This window comes from Dermacentor silvarum, chromosome 3 (genome assembly GCF_013339745.2).
Source record: "Dermacentor silvarum isolate Dsil-2018 chromosome 3, BIME_Dsil_1.4, whole genome shotgun sequence".
Taxonomy (NCBI): Eukaryota; Metazoa; Arthropoda; class Arachnida; order Ixodida; family Ixodidae; genus Dermacentor; species Dermacentor silvarum.
The window spans coordinates 79,291,887-79,315,486 of record NC_051156.1 but is presented as its reverse complement, the minus strand read 5'-3'; the positions used below and the strand labels follow the sequence as shown (position 1 = coordinate 79,315,486).

The following is a 23,600-nucleotide window of genomic DNA, read 5'->3' as shown; positions in this document are numbered from 1 at the left end:
GAAGCTCATCACAATAACTTTTTTATGCTTAAGCATAAAGGGACTCTAAAAAACACCCAGTCAGCTTGAACTGACAAATAACTCTAATAACTCTGTTAGTTTTACGGTAAGAAGTTGATTATTAGAAATGAGGACAAAATGTGAAAGCACCGCTTTTTAAAATTTTACGCTGAAACTGTTTGCTGCGCTACATTATGTTGACATCGTATTTGTGCCATTGTAGCCCATTAAAATTTCTTTGAACTTGTGTAGTTCAGTCTTCCTCTTTTTTCGACTAGAAAGTAGTCCACCTTTACCCACAAAATTTTGTTAGGCCAAAAGCAAATGCTGTAAGCATCCATAAGACCATGGTGAGCTAGTGCTGGAAGTTTAAGGCAGCATTGCCTCTTGTCTCGTTGTTGCGCCTTTTCTAGTTTATCAAGCATTTTCCCATGTCATGAGTGGTTTTTTTGTGTGTCATAAATAAGTAGCTTACTAGAGCACACCTCAAATTATTTCTTTTTAGTGCTCCATTAAGCTACAACACCAAGTGCGCTGTCAAACATTTGTGTGCTTGTGGTTCCGGCGTGAACTGCTGCAAGGACTCAGTAAATCTTATCAATAACAACAGACGTCAAATTTCTGCAATATTGTTCACACTGGTAAAATAAATAACATAGCTTTCTGTAAAAATTACTAATGAGAATGCTCCTAATTACCTTTTCCGATGCACATCTTGCCGGGGCATGACAAAGCCAGTCTTTGGTTGCACTTTCCATTACAAATTGTCACATTTATGGGTGACCTTTACAGCATCTGCAATTAGAAAACATGGACAAAACACAAAGTAACACAAGCTTGCCTGTTGTGCATTGACAAGCTTCACAAGACTAGCAATATTTAAAATGCCAAAAATTCAAATTTGCCACATCCGTTGTTAAAATGCCTGCATGACAAGCGAACGATGGTGATATGGGGTTTTATGGCGCAAGGGCCAGAGATGGCCAAAGAGCTCCAAGAAATGGTGTGGGGAAGTTGATGATACAGTGGATGACAAGTAGATGTTGCGGGCTGTATAGAGGCCTAAAATATTCCATGTAAGGTACGTAAAATATACAAGTATTAAAATAATGTCGAGAGTGAGTGATGTCAGCAATGACCATAAAATATATTCTAAAAGGAAATAACATGAAAAGACAAGCGAATACTATGTTATCTAAGGTGATATATATACATACCAACAATGCACTTGGAGAGAAGCAGACAGTCAAAGGCATTCTTCCCCTTTCGTTCGTGCCATGAGAATGTTGATGCAAGTTTGTCTGACAGCACACTTCTCAAAACCCTGCGCGTGCAAGACTCTGGGCTTGAACCCCCAATGTTTGCAAGCTGTTGAACCTGCAGAATTCAAACAAAAAGTAGCCCAAGATTACAGCACTATTACCAAAACTTGCCTTTTATCTGGTATCTAAACTGGACGAAAAGTGAAATTTTTGGTGTTACTCCTGAGCCATGTAAGAAAACAAGCACAAACTTCACCAGAAACTTTTGGAGCCTTTGTGCTTCAGCGCATAGCGAATGAGTATGCCAGAATGCAAAGCACACACCATAGATGCTAACAAACAACCGAGGATCCTCAATTGTTAGACGGCGCTCTTATTGTTTCTTATGTCATCATCTGTTGTGTGCAGTTCAAAAGAGAATGCAGATAACTTGTACACCTTTGCATATATTGTTGATCCACAGTGGCAGGTCATTACCTGTCTCATTGAGTGGTAAAAGGAATGGTTGCCCTGCAGATTAATGTGAGTCGTTTGCTCTGGCACAGAGACTAATTTATTGTATTGCTGCTCAAGTGAATGCCGGTGGACGCTACAGTCCAACCAAGGACTTGTGTCATTTATGTCATGATTCATCTGTACTAACTTGCCTAAACGTAGGCTGTGCACTATGAAGACTGTGATATGACCAAACTCTATTTGCTTCAATTCAATTCAGAAGCCAGACGTTGCTGCATGGCTGCGCACTGCGGAAGGATTCGGCCGCACATGGCAGTTCCCAAACTGCATTGGTGCCGTTGATGGCAAACATGTCCACATCAAGCGACCCAAGAACTCCGGCACAATGTATTTTAATTATAAGGTAAGTTTAGTATTTTAGCATACACTTTGGCAGCCTCATGCTGTTGCTGTTTTATTGTTTTACTCAGGCAATCTGTGCGTCTGTAACACTGGCAGTGTATTGTAAATAATGTGCAAAATATTACAGTACTGTTTTTATGTAGCAAGCGACATCCATGACTTCATCTTAACATTTACACTAGTGCCTCATTAATACAGGCAGAGGGTGCTTGATAAGATTACATATGGAGAAGAATACAACCTAGCCATCATACTGATAGCTAGGCTTCTTTAATGGCTGTTGCGGACGCACATGGCAAACTTCACCGTGATGCCTCGCAGCTCTGATGACCCTTTGCCACGGTACTCAGACAAAACAATCCTGTGTCTGAGCTGATGCATCAAGTCTACTGGGTGGGTCCAACACATGTTATGAGAAGTTTGCCGGGTATCTCCAGTATCTGTCCGACAGCCTGCACGACTGACGCAACCAGTAATATAGCGTGGCTGCCCCCAACGTTACTAGACTAGCTTCAGTTGTAAAACTCTCCGCCCATGCGCTTACCGCCGCTGTCCCCACACCATGGGCGCCGCCAGATGGCGGCGCCGTTCCATCGCGCTCCACTGCAGACGCCTTGCCGCAGCCTTGAGCTCATGCGTAAGGGCAGCTTGCGCATGTTTCACGCTAGCTGGCGTTCTCCCTATAGTCCGAAATAGTGATACCATGCGAAAGCAGTATCCACCTACAGCAATAAGATATATCGGGCTAGTTGGTTCATACTGAAAGAAGGGTAAACTGCACGATAGGAAGAAATGCATGCAACGAAGCGCAGAAGCTTCGTTTTTAAGTGTCTTGTGTTTCTTCCTGCCACCTAAACCTTTCACGCAGTTTACTTTTCCCATACAGCAGCTTGGCACGTTTTCTCGCTGCTTTTACTTACTTAACACTTTGGTCTGGGGCAGTTATACGCCAGCTAGCGAGACCAAATTTCTTATCCACAAAAATAACAGCACAACTTTCTTTTAAACCAATGAACGCTTCATTAAATAAAATGAAGTAAAAAACAACTGTATGCCCCTATATATAGCTAAGACTTAAACTGTCAGAAGAGACAAAATCTAGGCAAATGATTTGGGCCTACGTGGAAACCAACTCCACCTACAGCAGCTTGGCATGTTTTCTCGCTGCCTTTACTTCAAGACTGGATCCCTGCTGCTGCTGCAGGAACCTTCCTAAGAATGCATTTGTATTTATTTATTTATTTATTTATAACATACTGCAGGCCCATTGAAGGGCCCAGGCAGGAGGGGCATAACATAGAGATGTACACAGAAATACATATCAGCAAACAGTTTGTTGAATGGCATCAAGGCTTGCAATGTGTGATGAAGGTAACTGGTTCCAGTCTGTTATGGTTCGAGGAAAGAAAGAGTACTTGAAGATGTTAGTTCTCGCGTAGTAGGGTGTAAGTGATTCGTGGTGCCTATTTCTTGACAGCCGTGCTGTGGAAGGCTTGAGGTAGGAGTCAGGTTTAAGGGATAGCTTGTTGTTTTTGAGTAAAAAGAGGAATTTTAGCCTGAGCATTTTCCTTCGGATTTGCAGCGTTGAAATACCGTGTTTTTTCATCAGACGAGTAGGAGAGTCAGTTGCACGATACTTGGAATATATAAACCGGACAGCCTTACGTTGGATCATCTCAAGGGCATCGATATTAGTTTTTGTGTATGGGTCCCATACGGAACACGCGTACTCTAGTTTTGGCCTTATTAATGAAGTATATGCAAGGAGCCTAACGTTAGAAGGAGCATGTCGCAGTTTATGTCTCAAGAAACAGAGTTTACGGAAGGCGGACGAGCAAACATTTTTAACGTGCTTGTTCCAACTAAGGTTATTGGTTATAGTTACGCCTAGGTATTTGCATTCGTTAACTTCAGATAGAGGGCGGGCAGGAAGGTGGTATGGGAAGGAAAGGCTATTTCTTTTGTTGGTAATTTTCATATAAACAGTTTTGTCTGGATTAAGTTGCATTCCCCATTGATTACACCATTCAATAACGCTATGCAAGGAGGAGTTAAGAAGTCGTTGGTCATCATGGTTAGCAATTTCCTTAAACAAAACACAATCATCAGCAAATAGTCTAATTTGCACACTGTCTGGAATGATGTCAGGAAGATCGTTTACATAAATTAAAAAGAGTAGGGGACCTAAGACGCTTCCCTGAGGAACGCCAGAGGTAACAGGAAGTTCATCAGAATTATGCCCATCAATGCTGACAAATTGAACACGGTTAGTTAAATACGCGCAAATCCAGTTAATAAGAAAAGGGGGAAGGCCTATAGATTCGAGCTTATACAGTAGTTTGCAGTGTGGAACAAGGTCAAATGCTTTACAAAAATCAATAAAAATAACATCAATTTGCCCCGACTTATCAAGAACCTGCGCAAAGCTGTGAACGACTGAAGTTAACTGAGTGACTGTAGACAAGCCTTTCCGAAATCCATGCTGGAAGGCGGAAAGTACACTATTATCATTCAGGAACGTTGTAATATAAGTAGCTATAATGTGCTCTAGCATTTTGCAGCATGATGAAGTTAGTGATATGGGGCGATAATTACAGAAGAACGCACTGTCACCTTTCTTCAAGACTGGTACTACACGCCCTATTTTCCATTCAAATGGTAGAACTCCGGCATTTAGTGAAGAGCGAAAAATGACGACAAGGAAGTGAGAAAGCATCTCAGCGTATCGACGCAAGAAAATGTTTGATATGTTATCAGGACCTGGTGTGGCTTTGGTCTTTAAATTCAACAACATTGCAAATACGCCAGGTTGTGACACAATATCAGTCTGGGTTTGGGAACAGGAAGTGTATGATGGAGCAGTTGTATTTTTTTGTGAAAAAACACTGGCAAAGTAGCGGTTAAACTGTTGAGCAATCTGTTTTTTATCGGTGAGAACAGTGCCGTCCTGTATCATGCGGCTTAAAGATTGCTTCTTTTTGCTTAGAAAGCGCCAAAATTTGTCAGGGGCGGTAGAAATGAAATTCGGAAGAGTATGTTGAAAATATTGCCGTTTAGCAGAGCCCACGGCCAGGCTTAACGCTGATTGAGTTGCCTGAATCGCCCCTACTCCGGCACGTGCTCGCTTTAACCGTTTGATTTTTCTTTTCAAGTGCAAGATTTCTCGCGTAAGCCAGGGATTTTGCTTCGAAGTTTTTTTTATTCGATTAGGAATGAAATGATCGAGACAGTACGTGCATATCTTTTTGAACTCAGACCAAAGCTCACAAGTATCAGATCCAGTAAATTTGTCAAGACAAAGTTCCAAATAGTCTAGAATGCTTTCATCCCTGGCGCGCGAGTAATCTTTTACAGATACAGTTTCAGCAACAGTGATACAATCGACAACATCAATCAGGCAAGAAAAAGATACCATTTTGTGATCAGACAGTCCATGTTGAACTGTAACAACAAAATTATCTAAAGACCGGCTTACAAACACAAGATCAAGTATGGAACTCGATGAACCCTGAACACGCGTGGGCTGATTGACAACTTGTTGCAAATTGAGGGTTAACATAACATCAAACAAAAAGCTTACATGCGTGCCAGACACGGGCATGGGAAGGAAACCCTCCCAATCAATACCGGGCAGGTTAAAATCCCCAACCAGAAATATTTTTTCATGACTAAATGTTGCCATGTGTTCAGACAAGGCGGCCAAAAAATGAGGTGGGGAATCTGGAGGGCGATAAACAGCAAACAAAAGAATGGATCGGCCTCGATAATAAAGCTTCAGCGTTATACTCTCATGATCGTCAATTTGTCGCGAGAGAAAAGCTTGAATATTATGTTTAACTAAAACAGCAATTCCTCCTCCTCTAGTTGATCTGTCACGCCGAAAAACCTGATAATCGGTAGGGAAAACGTCGTTATCATCAACCTCGTCGTGCAGCCAGGTTTCAGTAACCACTAAAACATGCGGATCATGACCCAGGATAACAGCCTCCAACTGTTCACTTTTATTGACAACACTGCGGGCATTTATGTTTAAAAGACGAAACTCTTTTACGTTGGAAGAGCGAAGTCAGGCGGTCCCGGCCGCACCAGACTGAACGGACGTCGCACCTGTGTCTTTCCTGCCATTTTTCGGCCGCAAATAGGTTTTCGGAAGTTTAACTCTCGTGTTCGTGCTCTCGTCCCATGCATACAGTTCGTTGTCAATGCTAAGCTTATCGTGTACTAACGTTACTTTCTTACCGTTTAGTTTTTCATCTTTGGCGCTGTCCCAGAGAAGCTTTCTTTTCTGAAGTGTGGGTTTGGAGTAGTCATTTTGCACCGATATTTTCGTTCCTTTAAGTTTGTGCGCATTCTGAAGGACATCTTGTTTTTCATTGTAATTCTGAAAAAATACTATCACTGGCCTTATATTTCTACTCTGTTTGCCGAGGCGATGAATTCTTCCCACAGAACTGCAGGGAACACCAAGTTTATCGTTAAAGAGCTCGCCGATAACTTTCCGTTTTAGGATAGTATCTGTTTCTTTTGGCTCCTCGGATAGCCCGAACACTATCAGGTTGGAGCGCCTGCTACGGTCTTCTAAATCCACTACTTTAGCCTGCAGAGAATGCATGGTTTGCTCGATGGTATCAATGCGGGCAGTTTGCTTTTCTAAGTCAGCAAAGCGTAAAGTTAGGTCTGATATCAGTTTTTCAACACTGGCGTGTTGGGTTCTTAAAGCAGCAATCTCGGATGATAACTTGTTTTGGCCTTCAAGTAATTTATTCAACAAATCTACGGTAGTCGTTTCAGGCGTATCAGGTCCGGGGTTCATCTCGACATCGCCACACATGAGTAATTTACATGCGCAGAATGCATCATACGCAATTAGAACACACTGCTGGGGGCACGGCAGGACCAGTAAACCGCGGCAATCACTCCTAATAGTGCCGGAACAATTACAGACCTGCACGAAGCAGAAGAAGGGCTTGTAAAGCCACATGCCGCTGGATGGTCCGCCGTGCCCACTGAAGTTGAATTCCTGGCGTGTGCTTCTTATAGGCAAGTCGGAGACGGTCACATGTCCCGAAGGCAGCGCCGTCAGTAGAAAGTCATGCCGCGAAGGAACCAGATGACGTAGATGTGGCGTCGCAAGTCTCTGGTGGCACGTGTTGTTCAAAGTGATATCTGGCTGATCCGTTGAACCGGGCAGACTCAGCAAGAAAACCTGCACGAAGCAGAAGAAGGGCTTGTAAAGCCACATGCCGCTGGATGGTCCGCCGTGCCCACTGAAGTTGAATTCCTGGCGTGTGCTTCTTATAGGCAAGTCGGAGACGGTCACATGTCCCGAAGGCAGCGCCGTCAGTAGAAAGTCATGCCGCGAAGGAACCAGATGACGTAGATGTGGCGTCGCAAGTCTCTGGTGGCACGTGTTGTTCAAAGTGATATCTGGCTGATCCGTTGAACCGGGCAGACTCAGCAAGAAAACCTGCACGAAGCAGAAGAAGGGCTTGTAAAGCCACATGCCGCTGGATGGTCCGCCGTGCCCACTCTATGCAAGGTTCCTCTATGCAAGGTTCCCACTTTATGCAAGGTTCCTGCAAGGTATGCGTGTAAGCATGCACGTGACTAAATAAAAATTAACGTAATTTGGGCTAGGCTAATAACTACCAAGTCATCCCCAGCATTTTCCCAAAGTTATTGTTTATGAATCGATTATTTATTAGCTATTGTTTGGCTATCGCAAGGTGATGCGAGGCGCAGCTGTGTGCAGTGATGTCATCGCTAGGCGAGTTTTTGCAAATATTACGCAGGGAAGCCAAAAGCTTCAACAGCACCGCTGTTAAGAATTTAATTATGCTTGCACTCAGTTCCTGAAAGCGCAAGGGGCGCCCAACACGACTCAGCGTATTCTCTGACAGCTCTTCTAAGGTGGCCCAGAACAGGTCACCAAACATATCTCTTCGTTTGCGTTTTTTTCCCCCCGGTTGGTTTGACAGATTTGAGGGAACGTTCGAGAACACTTTTGGCACCGCACCCTCGGCAAGTGTCCACTTGTCTCGTGGCACCTCAACTGTCTGTCCATTGATAATATGCACAAACACTTTAAGATGTCCTGCTCATGAAAGTGTAAATCACACACCATGGATTTCGCAGAGAGTTCCCGGTCGGCACGAGGAATCGCTCTGTTGAATGCTGAGCCAAGTGTCGCATTGCTGGGAGCACACAAGTGGTGTGCTGAACTGTCGACATCATTCGATAGCCACTTGTTGCAGTCAGGAACGCAGCACGTCGCCATCGTCTGCTAATATCTTTAACAAACGCGGTGAAGGCTAGAGTTTTGCGGATGACATGCTTCCCGAGAGAGTTTTGCGGATGACATGCTTCCCGAAATCTGCCGTCAACAACCAACCACAGAATACACCAACGCTGCACTGCGTGTTTCGTCCAGCCAGTTTGCGTAGCCGGCTAGTGGGGAAGTGAAGCTGGGTGCGACGGCAGTGCCATGAAAATGTGGGCAGGTGGCATTTCCGCACAGCGCCGCCAAGTTTTGCAATTGAAGCTAGTCTAGTAACGTTTGCTGCCCCAACAATGCCATTGCCGCCTTGCAGATTGAGCTCAGTCCACACACCCTATATCTGTCTGGGAGACCCTGGTGACATTAACCAAGTAATACCTAGATTGCTTAGCTCCAGACGACAAATTTGTAGTCTCCCTAGAGGTGAGGCATGCTTATTGAAAGACTGGAAATATTGAGCAGAAGTTATGTGCTCTATGAATTTGCTCAGAAGCTGGTCATTAGCCTTTGTGCAGGAACTGAATCTCCTGTGGAAAAATCATTAAGAAGAGTCACCACTTGACTGCAATAATGTATCCCTTATATTTGAAGAGAATATGGATATTCAGTCGTTTCGAATTGTGAGCTTTCGATTCGAATACCAAAGACTTCAATTCTTGTTCAACATTTCCAATATCTGCACAGCCATATTTATAAGCCATCTAGAAAGAATATCAAAGCTTTGTCCTAAATCACACAATGCATAATTTAACAATGCCCCGCATACTTCTTAAATGGACTATTTTTACAGGGCACGTACTCCATCGTTCTCCTTGCCATAGTCGATAGTGACTACAAGTTTGTGGTCGTGGACATTGGCGCCTATGGCAAGCAGAGCGATGGCGGAGTCCTCCAGCAGTCGCAGTTTGGGCAGCGCTTGGAGCAAGGCCATCTGCAACTTCCGAGAAGCTTGGCACTGCCAAACACCATGCAGCAAGCTCCATGTGTGTTTGTTGGTGACGAGGCTTTTCAGCTCCGGCCAGACTTCCTGAGACCATATCCTGGACGAGAGCTTGAGGACAAGAAGCAGATCTTCCATTACCGCCTGAGCAGAGCAAGGTGAAATTCTCTAAAACTCTTGGAACTCTCTTAAACTCTTTCAAAGCCTCACCCTTGTACTCCTCTCACCAGATAAGCCATGAACCCTTTTGAGATAAAGGTGCACGAGACTTCCTACTGGAGCTTGACCTTAAAGTTGTGGCCATTTCACAACAACACTAACCCCCGTATTCACAAGTGCTCCTTTCCTTACACGTAAAGCCAGCCTTTCGTAAGGAGAACTTAAGTTAAAGTGTGAGAAAAGGTAAAGGAGCGCTTCAAAAATCCACCTTGTCACATTTTAAGGGCACCTTACGAAAGGCGCCCTTATCCGAATAAGCGTGTGACATGGGAGCGAGGCTATGCACACTTTTACGCTTGAATCTTCTGTGCACGTGCGTATAATTTATTTTTATGACAAGACATTAATAAAACTGTGCTCCACCATTCCTACAAGCAAGCACACCTAACGTTAAACAGTCAGTTAGCCCGTTGTTGACTCAACCTTACTTTCAGCTGGCCACCGTGCAGCGTAGCCGTCACAATAACAGGCTTGCTAAAATTTCATGTCGTGCCTTTTCTTGTGTTCGTTTGGTTTGTACCGTCCGCTCGCACGTTTTGTTATTTGTACTTTATCTCTTTCCTTGCTCTTTATTTCTTAGCTGTGTTGCGCACTTTTCTTAATATTAATTTCTAGCGAAAAAAGGTGTAATGGACGGAAAAAAGAGGGTAAATTTTAGTGAGGAGGAAAGAAGCGTGCTAATTAATCTCGTCAGTAAGTACCAAACGATCGTGGAGAACAAACGGACGGACGGAGTCTCCTTGGATAAAAAAAGAAGACATGGAAGGAGATCACCGACGAATACAACTGCCGGCCCGATGTTCGATTTCGAACTGAGGCTCAACTTCGCAAATGCTGGGACAATTTGAAAGAAAAGTGGAGAAAAGGAAAGGCCGACGACATGAAGGAAGTGTTTACGACAGGTGAGCTCCTGCTCTCTCTCTGTTTTCGCTGCTCGCTACTTTCGCTGATTCCTAGTAAAACTACATTTTGCGGATAATGCTGAGGCTCCTTGATGTATTCTGTTGCGGCTCAGCCGTGTCAGTTCTGTCGCCGTGCCGTTATAAGTTGCTTCGGTGAAATATGACACATACGATAGCTCGCATCTTGCGTCGAGGCCCTTTTTTTTTTCTTCTCTTCTTCTTAGGAAGTGCATGTTGCGCTCTCGAGCCGAAGCACGCACTTCTATAGCTTTCCTGCGTGGCCGTGATTTGACCTATGCCAAGTCGAGGCCGGCCTGGGCGCAAGCGCGCGTTTCCTGTAAACACGAGCTCGGGTCCAGACCAGCCTGTCGCCAAATTTGCTGCTGCCCGTAGACGGTGATGCGTTCCCTGCCATCCACGCAAAATATCGCAAAAGTAATGACTAAAGCATGTCACGCTCTTGATGTATAGCGCGACGGTAGCCGTCTGCACGTAATTCAGGAATGATTGGGGCATAACGCAAATTCGTGCTGTCTTTTCAGGAGGCGGCTGTGTGCCAGCTAGCCAGCTTACAGACGAGTTGGAGCGAGTTGGGGCTGTCGCATCGCACATGTCGACGCGGGTGGAGAACCCCTTTGACAGCGACCGTTGGCGCCACGCAGTCACACCCCGATCACAGAGTACCCCGAGTGTCGTCACGTTGCTGCAGCCGATGCAAGTGGAGACGCTTGAATCGCCCAATGGTATGTACATTGCAAGGACAGCTTTTTTTTTGGGGGGGGGGGGAGTGGTTGATCATAATGTGCTGGACGAGCATAGATGTGCAAAGGAGTTGTACCAACATCTCTCATCCAGAGAGGCAACCCTGTAAACACTTAACAGCTTGCATAAGGTCTCCTCCAGATACATGAAGATATCACCAAATAACCCAGCAACTCCCAACTTTAAGCAATCTTGGCCATAGATTTGAAGAAAGCCTTCGACAACGTTACCCACGATGCCATGCTTGTGGTGCTTTCTTCCACCAACTGTGGCACCAAGATATACAACTACATGCTAGTCTTTTTCCAACACCGTACGTACATCCTCAAAATTGGTGATATGACACGTACCCACACCTGCAAAAAGCATACCGCCAGGAGCAGTGCTCCTTGCGGTATGCGTTGACCAACACGGTTCAACTTAGCAATGTGTCGCATACACATTGCTACTCCTCATACCAGACATACATTACACACTGTATGCCGACGACATAACCATACGGATCAACAAAGGCTCTCCGGGGAAAATAGAGGACACCGTGCAATGCGCACGATAAATGCAGCCCAAGTGGCAGCTGCGAGCATTGGCTTGGCGGGCTCCCTGGAAAAGTTGGAGCTGCTTGTGCACACCACGCACTGGAGACCCCCACCCATCACTCTACACCAACAAAGGATAATATATTCCACAAATGCATAATATCAAAGTACTGGGCCTACACATGCAGCGAGATGGAGTGGGTACGGCCACTGTTCAGCACTTGCTAAAGCAACGTGAACAGGTCTTGAACATGGTGCTGTGCATTCTGATCACCACCAAGGGCTTCATGAGACAGACATGCTGCGGCTGCATGATGCCTTACTGCTCATCACCTTCGCTATCACGCACCATACATTAACCTCTCAAAGGCACACCACAGCAAGCTCAACAACCTCATTCGCAAAGCCACCGAACTTGTAATGAGAGTGCCAACCAACACAAGTACTGAGCTTCTAGACAAGGAACCATAACACCCTAGAAAAGCTTATCAGCACGAACACAGGCAGGAAATTAGACTGAACAGTACTACATCAGGCAGAAGAATCGTGCAAATGCTGGGTTTCAAACACAGTGACACCCCACTGTTTGCTACAAGCACGCTCGGCAAAAGTGCTCAAGCATTATTCACAATAGCCCCCCTATCCCGGTACATGGACCCCCAACGAAACAAAAAACGCAGAGAACAGTGCATCATGTACAATAGCAAGTACATTCAACGAGCCAACACATGTACGCTAATACTGTACATTGGTGTACATACCTGTACACAGATGCTGCCATCAGCAACAGCGCTGCAGCCATAGCAATTACCTATCATCACTGCACAATTATTCACACGCACACTATCAAAAAGATGGGACCACAGTGGGTGGAGCTTGCCACCATCATCAAGGCAATTAAACTCACCCCAATCACCTTGAAGAAATGTATCATATTTACAGATTCGATGAAAGCCTGCCGCATAATTCAGAGGACAACTTCCCAAAGATTACTGTGAAGCAATCCACAAACAGCTGCACCCGCCCACTCAGGTGATCTAGATATCGGGGTACGCGGGAATGGATGGCAATGAAGGGGCTAACCTGCTCGCCCGAGAAGCACTGCGCTGGGCCCCCTCCATCCCATGCTCAGGTCGAACCTTTCACAAGGCTCCCACAATGCCCACACTAGCACCATACAGAGAACACGGAACACAATTTTCAACTCTCAGCCCACACCTTACCAGACGAGAGGGCACACTCAACTAAGCACAAATAAACACCTTGCATACACCAGCTAGACAACACCTTTATATGGGGACAAGTAACAGAGCCTCTGCCACAATGTGGGATCTGTAGTGGTCACCCAAACACTGCACATACTATGAAACTGCGGGTCTCCATTCCCAACACTTTCCAACGCATAGCTCGCATGCTCACCTCTCTGCACGAACCGTGAGAGCATCGACATGGATCTCGAAAACAACAAACACTTCACTGCTATATCCTGAAAGAAAAAACGTACAAGGTGGCTTCATGCATATTTTGCACTGGTTAATGCATGCGAGTGTTGATGTTTTGATTTCGTGATATCTTGATTCTGTGCTGCATAGGCTTGAACACTGGCACAACGTCGTCAATTTCAATATTTCTTTTTTTTTTTTTTGCTGCTCGAGCATTGTAACCTCTTCCTTTGTGTTCATGCAGGGATCATATGTGCATGTTCATACTCATGGTGTCGCACATGCTTTCATCGTAGTCTGTTTGTAGCAGACAAAATAAATTAGCAGGTTTATTACTTACATTTAGCCGAACAAGTGGCTCACAACACTTGTATGCACGCTGTCCAAACATTTGATGTGTTGACAATGATTGCTCCCTCCTGGTAGCTTCCGTTCATTATTGCACTGTGATAACCACGAGGCGTGTACTTGAAATGCACATAATCCTTCCACTAGTATAGCGCATGTGTTACCTGCTCCGCACTGTGTAAGTCGCTGTGGAAAACAAAGCTGTCACTAGGCTGTAGGGCTTCATACATTACAGCACCGAGCTCAAATCGGTAAATGGGTGCACTGTTGTTGGCAACACTGCCTTGTGCAGTGAAGTATGAATACCACCAGCCAACCTTACCTCTTAGGTAACTAGCAAAGGAGCCAGCTTAAGGAAATCCCAGGAATGTACTCCCATTCCTGCTGTGTGTTTTAAGGATTTCAACAGGGGTAGGCAGTGAATTGCTTCAACTGGATTACCATTGTATGAGTAAAAAATAGAAATAGATGGGCTGTAACGTGAAATATTTATTGCATTTCATAAAGCACATACATATTCACCAATTCTTTACAGTCCTTAATACTGTGAACTAGACAAGGTACAGTGTCGCAAGTGCTCGTAGTTGCCCACTGTAGTGCAAGAAAAATTTGTGTTCACGCATAGTCAGTCTTTATGCATATGGTGATCATGAGTTGTGTTCAAAGCTAACAATTACAAATGTTTTCACAGACAGCATCTATGAGTGGGATCTCCCTGCAAGCCCGAATGATGAAAGCAGCGAGGTGGTGTGCATCCAAGCACAAAATGGAGCCACCACAGCTGAGGTCGAGCTATCGGCACAAGGAGGGCCAGCTGACCTGCAACCTGCTGTCCCACCACTGGCTTCCCCGTTACAGGCTACCCCACAAAACCCAGCTCCTGTGCAACGCAGAACGCTCGCAAAGAGGGCAGCTGTTGAAGAAGAGCTTAGCGCCCGCCTTAGCAGCGTTGAGGAAGATAATAAACGAAAGACGAGGGAGCACTTGCTCAAGATGAAGCTGATGAGAGCTGAACATGCTCTCCATATGAGGCAATCAAAACAAATGCATGAGCTTGACTGTGCTAGCAAAAAGGCTAAGCTCGAGCTGCTAATGCTGAAAATAGATGCCGTGAAAAAAGCAAGTAAGTAAAATGGCACAATTTTTTTATTTTCAATATGCATGCCCTGTTTGCTCTGCCACATTTTAGGAAAAATATTGCTGAATAATGCGTGCTCGAGTTCTGAAGCCACTCGCCGAGTCAACGGGCTGTGGTCCTTGGGGTTGTAAAGCTGGGGAGGGCTGCTGATCATTGCATGTGTCGGGTGGCAGTTCATCACTTGGACGGTTCCGGCCAAAGTTGTGCAGAGCTGCACATGCCGTGATGACAATGACAGAAGTTGTTTCTATTTGTAGCTTCATATCAAGACATGGAAATCTTCTTTTCCAGATGCCGAAAGCCCTTTCGACGGTGTTCCTGGTCCGGATTTGGGACTTGTTATACCTAAATAAAGAGATGTTACATATTTTCATGTACTGGCTGTATATTATTGTGACCATCCATACACACCTGTACTCCGGGCTGTCTTTGCCTCCAGGATCTTTTAGCGGCGTCATAAGGTATGGCCGGCAAGCATACCCCATGTCGCCGAGGAGTACGCCAGGTACATCCCCTTCCTCATAACGTACTCTTGCATTGCTGTTGTCAAAAATCCTGCTGTCATGTGCAGAACCCGGCCAGCTTGCAACTAAATCGAAAAATTGGAGTTCAGGTCCTGTGATTGCCTGCAAACATTCCAAAAAAGAATGAACATGAATTTTTTTTGCAGCTGTTGTTACCTGCAGACTTTCCAAGCTGTTTATATGCAGTCTAGTAACAATGTTTGTAATATATAGCAGTCGAGTTCCTCTTAAATCTTGTATTTGAACGTCAGTGGATGAAAATAATTTTCTGTCTGAGATAAAAATTGAAGCAGAGATTGAGCTTAATGCAGCTCGCGACCTGATGCACCCGCGACGTCGCACAGTTGTATTCTCTGCTGCGTATTACCATTGCAATGAGAGGCCGACGCAGGTAAAAAAAGCAGGACTACAGTAACCACTTTACCGTGCAGCGGTACAGCAACTGTATTGCCGGTACGGCTGTCCGGCAGGATCTTGTCTTTAGCGCACGTCTGGTTGAGTAAATGGGGGGAAATAGAACAGAGACACGTATTTAGCGCCACTCCGAGTGAACACGAAAACAATAAAATAAAACGCGACAGAGACATTCTCGCATTTGCCTCGTCGTGTTTTTTTTTTTTTTTCCCCTGTTTAATCAACCAGGGTTACGCTGGTAGACAAGATCATGCCGCAAAAACTCGCCTAATCCGCTACGCTTCTAATCACTAAGCTATTTCAAGTAGCGCATACTTATACTACGTAAAAAGGCGTTTTTTTTTTCACGTCTCTGTACGCATTCTGACGGTTATGAACATATTGCACTTACCTGCACATTGAAGGAGAAATATCCTTTCCTGTTGCGGAATACCTCGGCGTCGTCTCCGCCTGGACTTTTGATACGCACGTGGGTGCAATCAATGCAACCAGTCACCCTCGGAAACTTTGCCTTGATGTAGAATTGGTGCATGACCTCATGCATTTTCCCTGCATCGGGGAACTTCACAAGCGCAGGGAACAGCGTTGCAGCAATCATTTTCGACACCCGTGTGACAACACGGGAAACGGTTGGCTGCGACACATTAACTAGGTCGCCTGAGACAATCTGAAAAGTTCCCGCGCCGTAGAAACGAAGTGTCACCAGCAGTTGCAACAGCGGTGGCACAGGGCAACCACGTCCGTCCGTGTTCTGATGCAGCGGCAACATGGTCAGTAGTTCGAGCACAGTAGCTTTTGAGAAGCGGTACCTGGCTAAAAACTCCTGGTCACTGTAAAACTCCATGGGATTCTGGCGATCCCTAAGGTTCCGCTGCAACGGCCGCACAAAACTATACGCTTCGTTGTCCATTTCTTTTGCACGGTTTACAAAATCGACGAACTCGCTGAAGCTGTCGTCGTAGCACGCCGCCATGTTGGATTGGATAAGGAGCCGTTAAGCTACCTCAGATGCTGCCTTAAGGAGGCGCCCTCTTCGTGACCTTAAAGTTGGGCTAAAGGGAGCCGCTAAGTGTAAGGTCTGTTTTTGAAACGCGGTAAGGAGCCGATAAGGTAAGGAACGCTAAAGATAAGGGTTAGGTTGGTTTGTGAATACGGCGGTAAGAGGCATTTAACAGACGCTGCCATGGCCCCATTAGGTGCCATTTTGCTTATGTACAGACAAAAATGTCCCCTTTGGTCAGGCGTAAAACTATTTTAAATGGACACTAAAGGGAAACATTGAATCATAGTGTGCATTGAATTGATAAAGCACTTAGCGAAAATGCTATCATGTGCCACTGTGCGCATCTCTCTTGCGATGAAGATGGAGTTAAAAGAAGTTCACAGAAGTCTGTGTGACAGGGCTGTTACCTCTCTGACCTTAGGAAACCTTCATGCAGTAAGACCCACATTAAGCAAATGAAAATTTTCTTTAATGTAGCGATAATAGGGCAGGTGTCTTGTCACGTCACTCTGTACGAGAACTTTCTATCACAAATGAACTGCCAGTAGTTTGTCTGCAGATGAAAGGATAAATGCATAAAATGTAGTTTGTGTGCAGATGAAAGGATAAATGCATAAAATGCCATGTCTTTCCCAACTTTTAATTTCACTACTAGTTTCTCGGGTTTTATACCCATTGAGACTTAGTCAGTGAGACCAGCAGGTGTAACAAGTTTGCGCGACTTCTGCTCAGTGTTTTAACTTCGTTTTTTGCTTCTTCTGTACCACAACAGCCTAGACTAGCAGTTTCACAAAGATGTCTTAGCAATATTTCAAAGGACTGAAGAGGGCAATGTGTAGAACACTTGTTTTTCTTGCATCATACAGGAGGTGTGCAGAGAACGCCTTCAGAATCCTCGTGACACGCTGGAGGATTCTCGAGAGGACAATGGGCGAAAATCCCAAGAATGCCGAAGAGGTTGTTAAAGCCCTTTGTGTGCTGCACAATTTCCTTATGCATAGGAGCGCAGAGGGTGACGATGCATACTGCAGCCCTGGATATTCGGATTCCATCAATGGCTTTGGGCTCCGACGGTCTGGCCACTGGCGTCAGCAGCTAGTACAGCCACCTTTGCAAGTGGCTCGCACCCAGGCACGCAATTTTGCCCAAACGGCTCGGCATGTCAGGGAAATTTATGCTGATTATTTCAGCAGTACTGCGGGAAGTGTGTCCTGGCAGGATGCAATACTGCACCACTGAAGTAGCATGGATGCTTTGTTGTTTTCAATTCAAGTTTGTTCTGCATTTTGGTCTGATTAATTCAAGCATGTCTTTTTACATCTCACTCACACATATAAGATGTACGTTCATTGTGGTTGGCAGGGAAGTGGCAAGAACTGTTTTCGCAACTGAACATTCATAGGTCTTTTCTACGAACCTAATTGGCAGCTTTACATTGCGACGTCCTTTATTTATTTGTGCAACCTTTTTACAAAGTAATTTTGCTTTTCTTTTTTCTGGCGGGTCATGTGCACGTGTTTGTAAACGGTCGTCTTATCATTCTTTTTTTTCTTTTTCTCAAGTGCATGCGCATGATCAGCGCATGATCATATAAAACTTGATTACTCATATGTCAACGATTACGAATCATCACATGCAAATGCACACACATAAATGATTTCGCCAACCTGACCGGGCTACTCCAGATTTCACTCGTGTGGGATAAATTAATGTTTAATTCTGTATGCGTTCAATAACAGTGGATACCTCAGGATGGTTTTCAATGACCTCATATCTCTGCGAAGATCGAGGCTTGGGGGAGTCAAGAACTACATACATTTGAAGCCACAGGCATTTTTCTTCATATTATTGTCCATACATGTTTTTGTAATTGCTTGAGGGTTGTGTTCGGTGTGATACTCTTCACGGTCACAACAGTTTCCATAAATCAAAAGATGACCACCTACGGGTTACCTCATGTAAAACGATCCACATATCACTATTGTGTGACGTAATCCTCAATAAATTCAAGCTTTCAGAGTATCGAAGGCAAAATCACGATCGTGAGCTTGTTGAGCGTCGTCAGTAGCGCATATTTCGAAGGGAAGCACAGCAATATTGCAAGCACAATTGGTTTGAACCTGAAGCACATCACTGCAAGCTTCAATCCACCGAAGTGCCTGCCGACACTCAAGCTCCTAATAATTTTTTTCTTGAACTTCACTTTTGCATCACATTTCTTGGCTTTGAGATGTGTTCATGAAGACCGGGTCGTGTGTCGTTTTAGGCTCAGGCCGTTCCGTTTTATGAAGTTCGTGACCCATTTCTTGGATACTTTGAACTCGATTCGCGGGATGCACATATCCAGCGCGACAGTACGTGCTTTAGCTTCAATATCAGCGTAGCAAACACTCAGGCTCTTGCTTATCTGGTCTTGAACCCAATCTGGAACCACCTCCTCAACGGCAGGGTATCGTGCTGACTTGGGTTTGCGAAAAAAACGGCGTGTACCAGTGCATGCTAAGATAGAGCATGTCACGTGGTTTAGTTCCCTGCGAAGCGTTGCCAGCCTACACGGTGCTGCCAGCATTTCTGTGGAACACCCACAGTTCGTCAACAAAGTGTTTGTCGTATGAAAACAAAACTTTAGGGCTTATCCCAAGATAAATTCCTCTTTTTTTAAGCAGTCTGCTTTCGCACCATGTCTGATAGCTATTGCGGAATTTTACATGCATGGCGTGATACTATCCGCAGCTCGATTGAAACTACTTTCGACCCTACAGATAAGTTGACTTTATGATTCTGCGTATAGTCCGACTCCGATTATAGGTTGACCACCGAACTTCGGAAGGTGATTTTATGAAAAGTTATGTCGACTTGTAATTGGCAATATATGGTAATTTAGTTGTGGAATCGCGCTGTGAACCAGTGTCCATATTTTCCGCGAGGAATCAATATATTTTTGTATTCAAGAATGGAAATATAGATAATAGTCCTCAACATAATGTTTGCACACGGCACACTTATCTGTGAGCCATTCTTTCAGCCTAGCATGTGTTTCCATATATAAAACTCTGCCATTGTCGCGGTGCGAAAGAAATAGTGAGTATCAGCATTACGTTGCATCTGGCCGCTTGAGCAGCCGTTGGCAAAGCAGGACCGTATACATAACTTCTTCCTGTTATAAGACGCCGAAACACTTCTGCGTTAAACTTTTAATCGGAACAACTGCCACACGTCACACGACACCAACAACACGACCGCAGTAGCAACATACGAACCAGCACCACGGAAATGAATCCAGAAGTGACAGAAGACGCGATTGCAGTGCCACTAGTTCGTATGACCACCACTGCGGCCACCTCCCGAGCGGAGCTCTGAAACTCGATTGCAGCGCTACTGCTTCTAGTGTTGGCCCTCGCATTCAATAGTGGCCTTTGAAATTCTCAAGCTCCATCATCTTAAAGGGGCTGTATCGCAACTACACAGTAAACTTGACAGCTGTTGAAATGTAGTGTTACTTCAAAAGCTTATGGCGCCACTGACAAAAGTGAAAATTGTGCATTCCCAAAATGTAGCAAACCCTGAAAATTATCCTAGAAATCTAAACAGCATTTTCATTAGTGTATTACATGTGTTAGTGTCACGTTTCCTTATTTTGTATGGACGGTTGGTTTTATACGAGCACTCTAGCAGCATTGAGGCTGCAGCAAATGACAATCTCGTTCTGTGCCTGAAAATAAATTATTTTTACAAGCCAAATAGTTTATTGCTATTCTTTTTATCTTAACAGGATATTGGGAATGCAGTCACATTGTTTTTACATTTCGCTGGCTTCCTTGTTGCAATAAAAACCTGGATCAGATGTTCCTTTACATCTAAAAAATAACACTCTTGAGCCTAAAGTGAATATTAGATTTTTTCTTAATCATATTACTTAAGTGGAATATAACAGCAAACAATATACTGTTGGCATACACCCAGCTGCGGTTTACTGCTTTTTGAAATCTTTGGCTCAAGTTACGTGAAACACCAGGTACATTTGTGTCACATTTACTGTAATGGATGTCCTTGCTGTAATCTTCTATTACTTGATCTAGTAAGCTATATGCGTGGAAGGCTTAGGAGTGAGGATCAACGGCGAATATCTCAGCAACCTTTGGTTTGCAGATGACATTGTCCTATTCAGCAACAATGGAGACAAATTACAGCAAATGATAGAGGACCTTAATTGAGAAAGTGTAAGAATTGGGTTGAAGATGAATATGCAGAAGACAGATAATGTTCAATAGCCTGGCAAGGGAACAAGAATTCAGGATCGCCAGTCAGTCTCTAGAGTCTGTAAAGTTTGTCTAGGTCAATTACTCACAGGGGACCCTGATCATGAGAAAGAAATTTACCGAAGAATAAAATTGGGTTGGAGTGCATGCGGCAGACATTGCCAAATCCTGACTGGGAGCTTGCCACTGTCGTTGAAAAGAAAAGTGTACAGTCATTGCATTCTACCGGTGCTAACATATGGGGCAGAAACTTGGAGGTTAACAATGAAGCTCGAGAACAAGTTAAGGACAGCACAAAGAGCGATGGAACGAAAAATCTTCGGACTAACGTTAAGAAAAAGGAAGAGAGCGGTGTGGATCAAAGAACAAACGGGGATAGCCGATATTATAGTTTACATTAAGCGGAAGAGATGGAGCTGGGCAGGCCATGCAATGCGTAGGATGTATAACCAGTGGACCATTAGGGTTACGGAATGGATACCAAGAGAAGGGAAGTGCAGTCGAGGTCGGCAGAAAACCAGATTGGGATGATGAAGTTAGGAAATTTGGAATACGCTAGCGCAAGACAGGGGTAATTGGAGATCGCAGGGAGAGGCCTTCGTCCTGCAGTGGACATAAAATATAGGCCGATGATCATGATGCATGTTTTCCATACTGCTAAATTTCCTAATGGGAATTGCAGTAGGAATGAATAAATGGTGCATTCAATATGGTCTGCATACTGAAGTTGCAATGAAGCTCTAGTTTAGTGATCCGTGTGGACCCAATGTGTCTAGTACATGAAAATTGTAGACAGAACTCCGGCACACAGAAGAGTATTTTCACACACATTTATTTATTACCTTCATGTGCATGCACACTAATTAGCATCGTGATGCCGCAAAAGTGGGCCTACTCCGGGACTCAGCATGGTTGGGATTTGTCCCGCTTGGTAATGCATAAGCACTTCCAATAGGTGCACCTTGCACTGGGCCCTGAGCCGAATTGGAACATTGTCCATGTGATCTGCCAGTGAAAGGAGAAATTGCTCTGTTCGGTCCAGCTTTTCTTCCCTGAGTTGGGAGTCCACTCTGGCCATTAAAATGTCTGTGGCAGATTTTCTCTTGTGTTGTCTGTTTGTGTGTTAGTGCGTGTGTTAGTGGAGACTGTTTGAGGTGTTGATGTTTGAGAGCAAGGAGAAGGGGAAAGCTGTGAAGATGGAGGGGGGTCGTGGGGTAAAATACTTCCCAAGTGGAAAGCATTTGCAGTCCCGGCCGGATTATTAGACAGGAAATCGATTCCAGCCGGAACATATCCAGCTGGAAATGGGAGCCGTTCTGGCTGGAAATGGCAACCGTTCCAGCAGGAAATGGAAGCCGTTCCGGCTGGAAATGGAAGCCAATCCAGCCGGAAATGGAAGCCGTTCCGGCTGGAAATGGAACCATCCGGCCGGAAATGGGGGCCGTTCTGGCTGGAAATGGGAACCGTTCCAGCTGGAAATGGAAGCCAATCCAGCCGGAAACGGAAGCCGTTCCGACTGGAAATGGAACCATCCGGCCGGAAATGGATGCCAATCCACCCGGAAATGGAAACCGTTCCAGCCAGAAATAGAAGCAATGCAGGTGTGATGTCGGGAGCATTTCAAACGAGAAACATGCTGTTCCCAGTCAAAAACGTGTACTTCCTCATGCAATAACGAGGCAAGGTTTCAGAAGAGACTTTATTGCCAGTAAAGGCTACACTCCTCGGAGACTACTCCTTGCCGAGCTTAAGCTTCTTTTTCACATCTTGAATCTTTTCACTTAAGACCCTCAGCACTCCATGGGCAGCCACTGCAATGTCCTGGTTGTTTGTTCTGCCCCAGTAGGCCAGGCATTCTTTAGAAGAAAAATACGAGATTAGAAAAAAATATGCCATGTGCATTAAGAAATGGAACAATTAAACAACAAGCCCACCTTGCACAACTTGAACTTTGGCAGGTGTGAGCTGCTTTGTTGTCTCACCAGGCACTAATCGGCCACTCACTGTTCTTAGGGCCATGCCTCGAGACCCCAAATTGCTTGGGCTGTATCACGTTTGACAATCGTGGCCTTCTTGTTTCTTAAAATCTTTGCCGCCTGGTCTGCTGTGATTTTCACCCCCTTGCAGAGATGGAACTAAACAAAGCAATGCAAAATATTTGATATAAATGTTTGCAAGCAAGCTCTACCCATACACATTACAATCCTACTTACACGGCCATCGGGAGTGGGGGAAAATTCTGCCAGGTCATGTGCTTCATCATCTATACATAAAAAGGCAATTAGACCAAATACCCAATGAACTGAGTGCAATTGGGCACTACATGGAGTGAAAGCGTGGCATTACCACAGCCTCTGGTCCAGCAGACACACTTTGTGCAGAATGAATCTCCGCCAGTACTGCAGATATATATGCTTCCTATACCGTGAAGCATAGGGACTTACGAATTATTATCTGGTGATCACTCAACCACATTAAAGTTCATACCTTGTGAAGAAGCACAGTTGCTTCCTATTCCAGCTGAATGCAAGCTGGAGGACATTCCAATTTCCACATCATGATTTGGAGCCATGCCTGCGTTAGAGTATATAAAGTAAAATTTATGATATTACTGAACTTTGGACAGATGCTGAACATTTATACAGCTAGCAATTTAATGCAAAAGACATCACAAGCAAATATTCCTAAACCAATGTACACACAACATATAGCCACT

At 44.7% G+C, this 23,600-nt stretch overlaps 3 protein-coding genes across 8 annotated transcripts in view; 1 reads left to right on the top strand and 2 right to left on the bottom strand.

The window, feature by feature from the left end:
• The first annotated feature begins 11,011 nt into the window (after positions 1-11,011).
• Positions 11,012-14,677, top strand: LOC125943846 (uncharacterized). Its single transcript, XM_049663389.1, has 2 exons — positions 11,012-11,201; positions 14,238-14,677. Exons 1-2 carry the CDS (start codon positions 11,069-11,071, stop codon positions 14,675-14,677), a joined length of 573 nt encoding a protein of 190 aa, XP_049519346.1. The 5' UTR covers positions 11,012-11,068.
• Positions 14,678-14,721: 44 nt separating this feature from the next.
• On the bottom strand, positions 14,722-16,780 carry LOC119444504 (putative nuclease HARBI1). Its single transcript, XM_037708894.2, has 3 exons — positions 16,014-16,780; positions 15,096-15,310; positions 14,722-15,029 (listed from the first exon to the last, which is right to left on the bottom strand). The coding sequence occupies exons 1-3, from the start codon at positions 16,593-16,595 to the stop codon at positions 14,732-14,734; spliced, it is 1,095 nt and encodes a 364-aa protein (XP_037564822.2). The 5' UTR covers positions 16,596-16,780; the 3' UTR covers positions 14,722-14,731.
• Positions 16,781-22,420: 5,640 nt separating this feature from the next.
• Positions 22,421-23,600, bottom strand: part of LOC119444501 (uncharacterized) — an 82,238-nt gene continuing 81,058 nt past the window's right edge. For all 6 annotated transcript variants that reach the window (XM_049663383.1, XM_049663382.1, XM_049663387.1 and 3 more), the window contains 4 exons: positions 23,372-23,458; positions 23,098-23,147; positions 22,819-23,019; positions 22,421-22,740 (listed from right to left, as the gene is read on the bottom strand). In XM_049663383.1, coding sequence (XP_049519340.1) covers positions 22,894-23,019; positions 23,098-23,147; positions 23,372-23,458 — 263 coding nt within the window. In that variant the 3' untranslated portion in view covers positions 22,421-22,740; positions 22,819-22,893. The remainder of the gene's footprint in view (positions 22,741-22,818; positions 23,020-23,097; positions 23,148-23,371; positions 23,459-23,600) is intronic.

Excerpts from the sequence above, each read along its gene's own strand:
- LOC125943846 (XM_049663389.1), top strand. The coding sequence starts at position 11,069 with ATGTCGACGCGGGTGGAGAACCCCTTTGACAGCGACCGTTGGCGCCAC. Across the intron at positions 11,202-14,237 it reads GACGCTTGAATCGCCCAATG|ACAGCATCTATGAGTGGGAT; the intron begins GTATGTACATTG and ends ATGTTTTCACAG.
- LOC119444504 (XM_037708894.2), bottom strand. The coding sequence starts at position 16,595 with ATGGCGGCGTGCTACGACGACAGCTTCAGCGAGTTCGTCGATTTTGTA. Across the intron at positions 15,311-16,013 it reads ATTTCTCCTTCAATGTGCAG|GCAATCACAGGACCTGAACT; the intron begins GTAAGTGCAATA and ends GAATGTTTGCAG. Across the intron at positions 15,030-15,095 it reads AAAGACAGCCCGGAGTACAG|GTATAACAAGTCCCAAATCC; the intron begins GTGTGTATGGAT and ends CTCTTTATTTAG.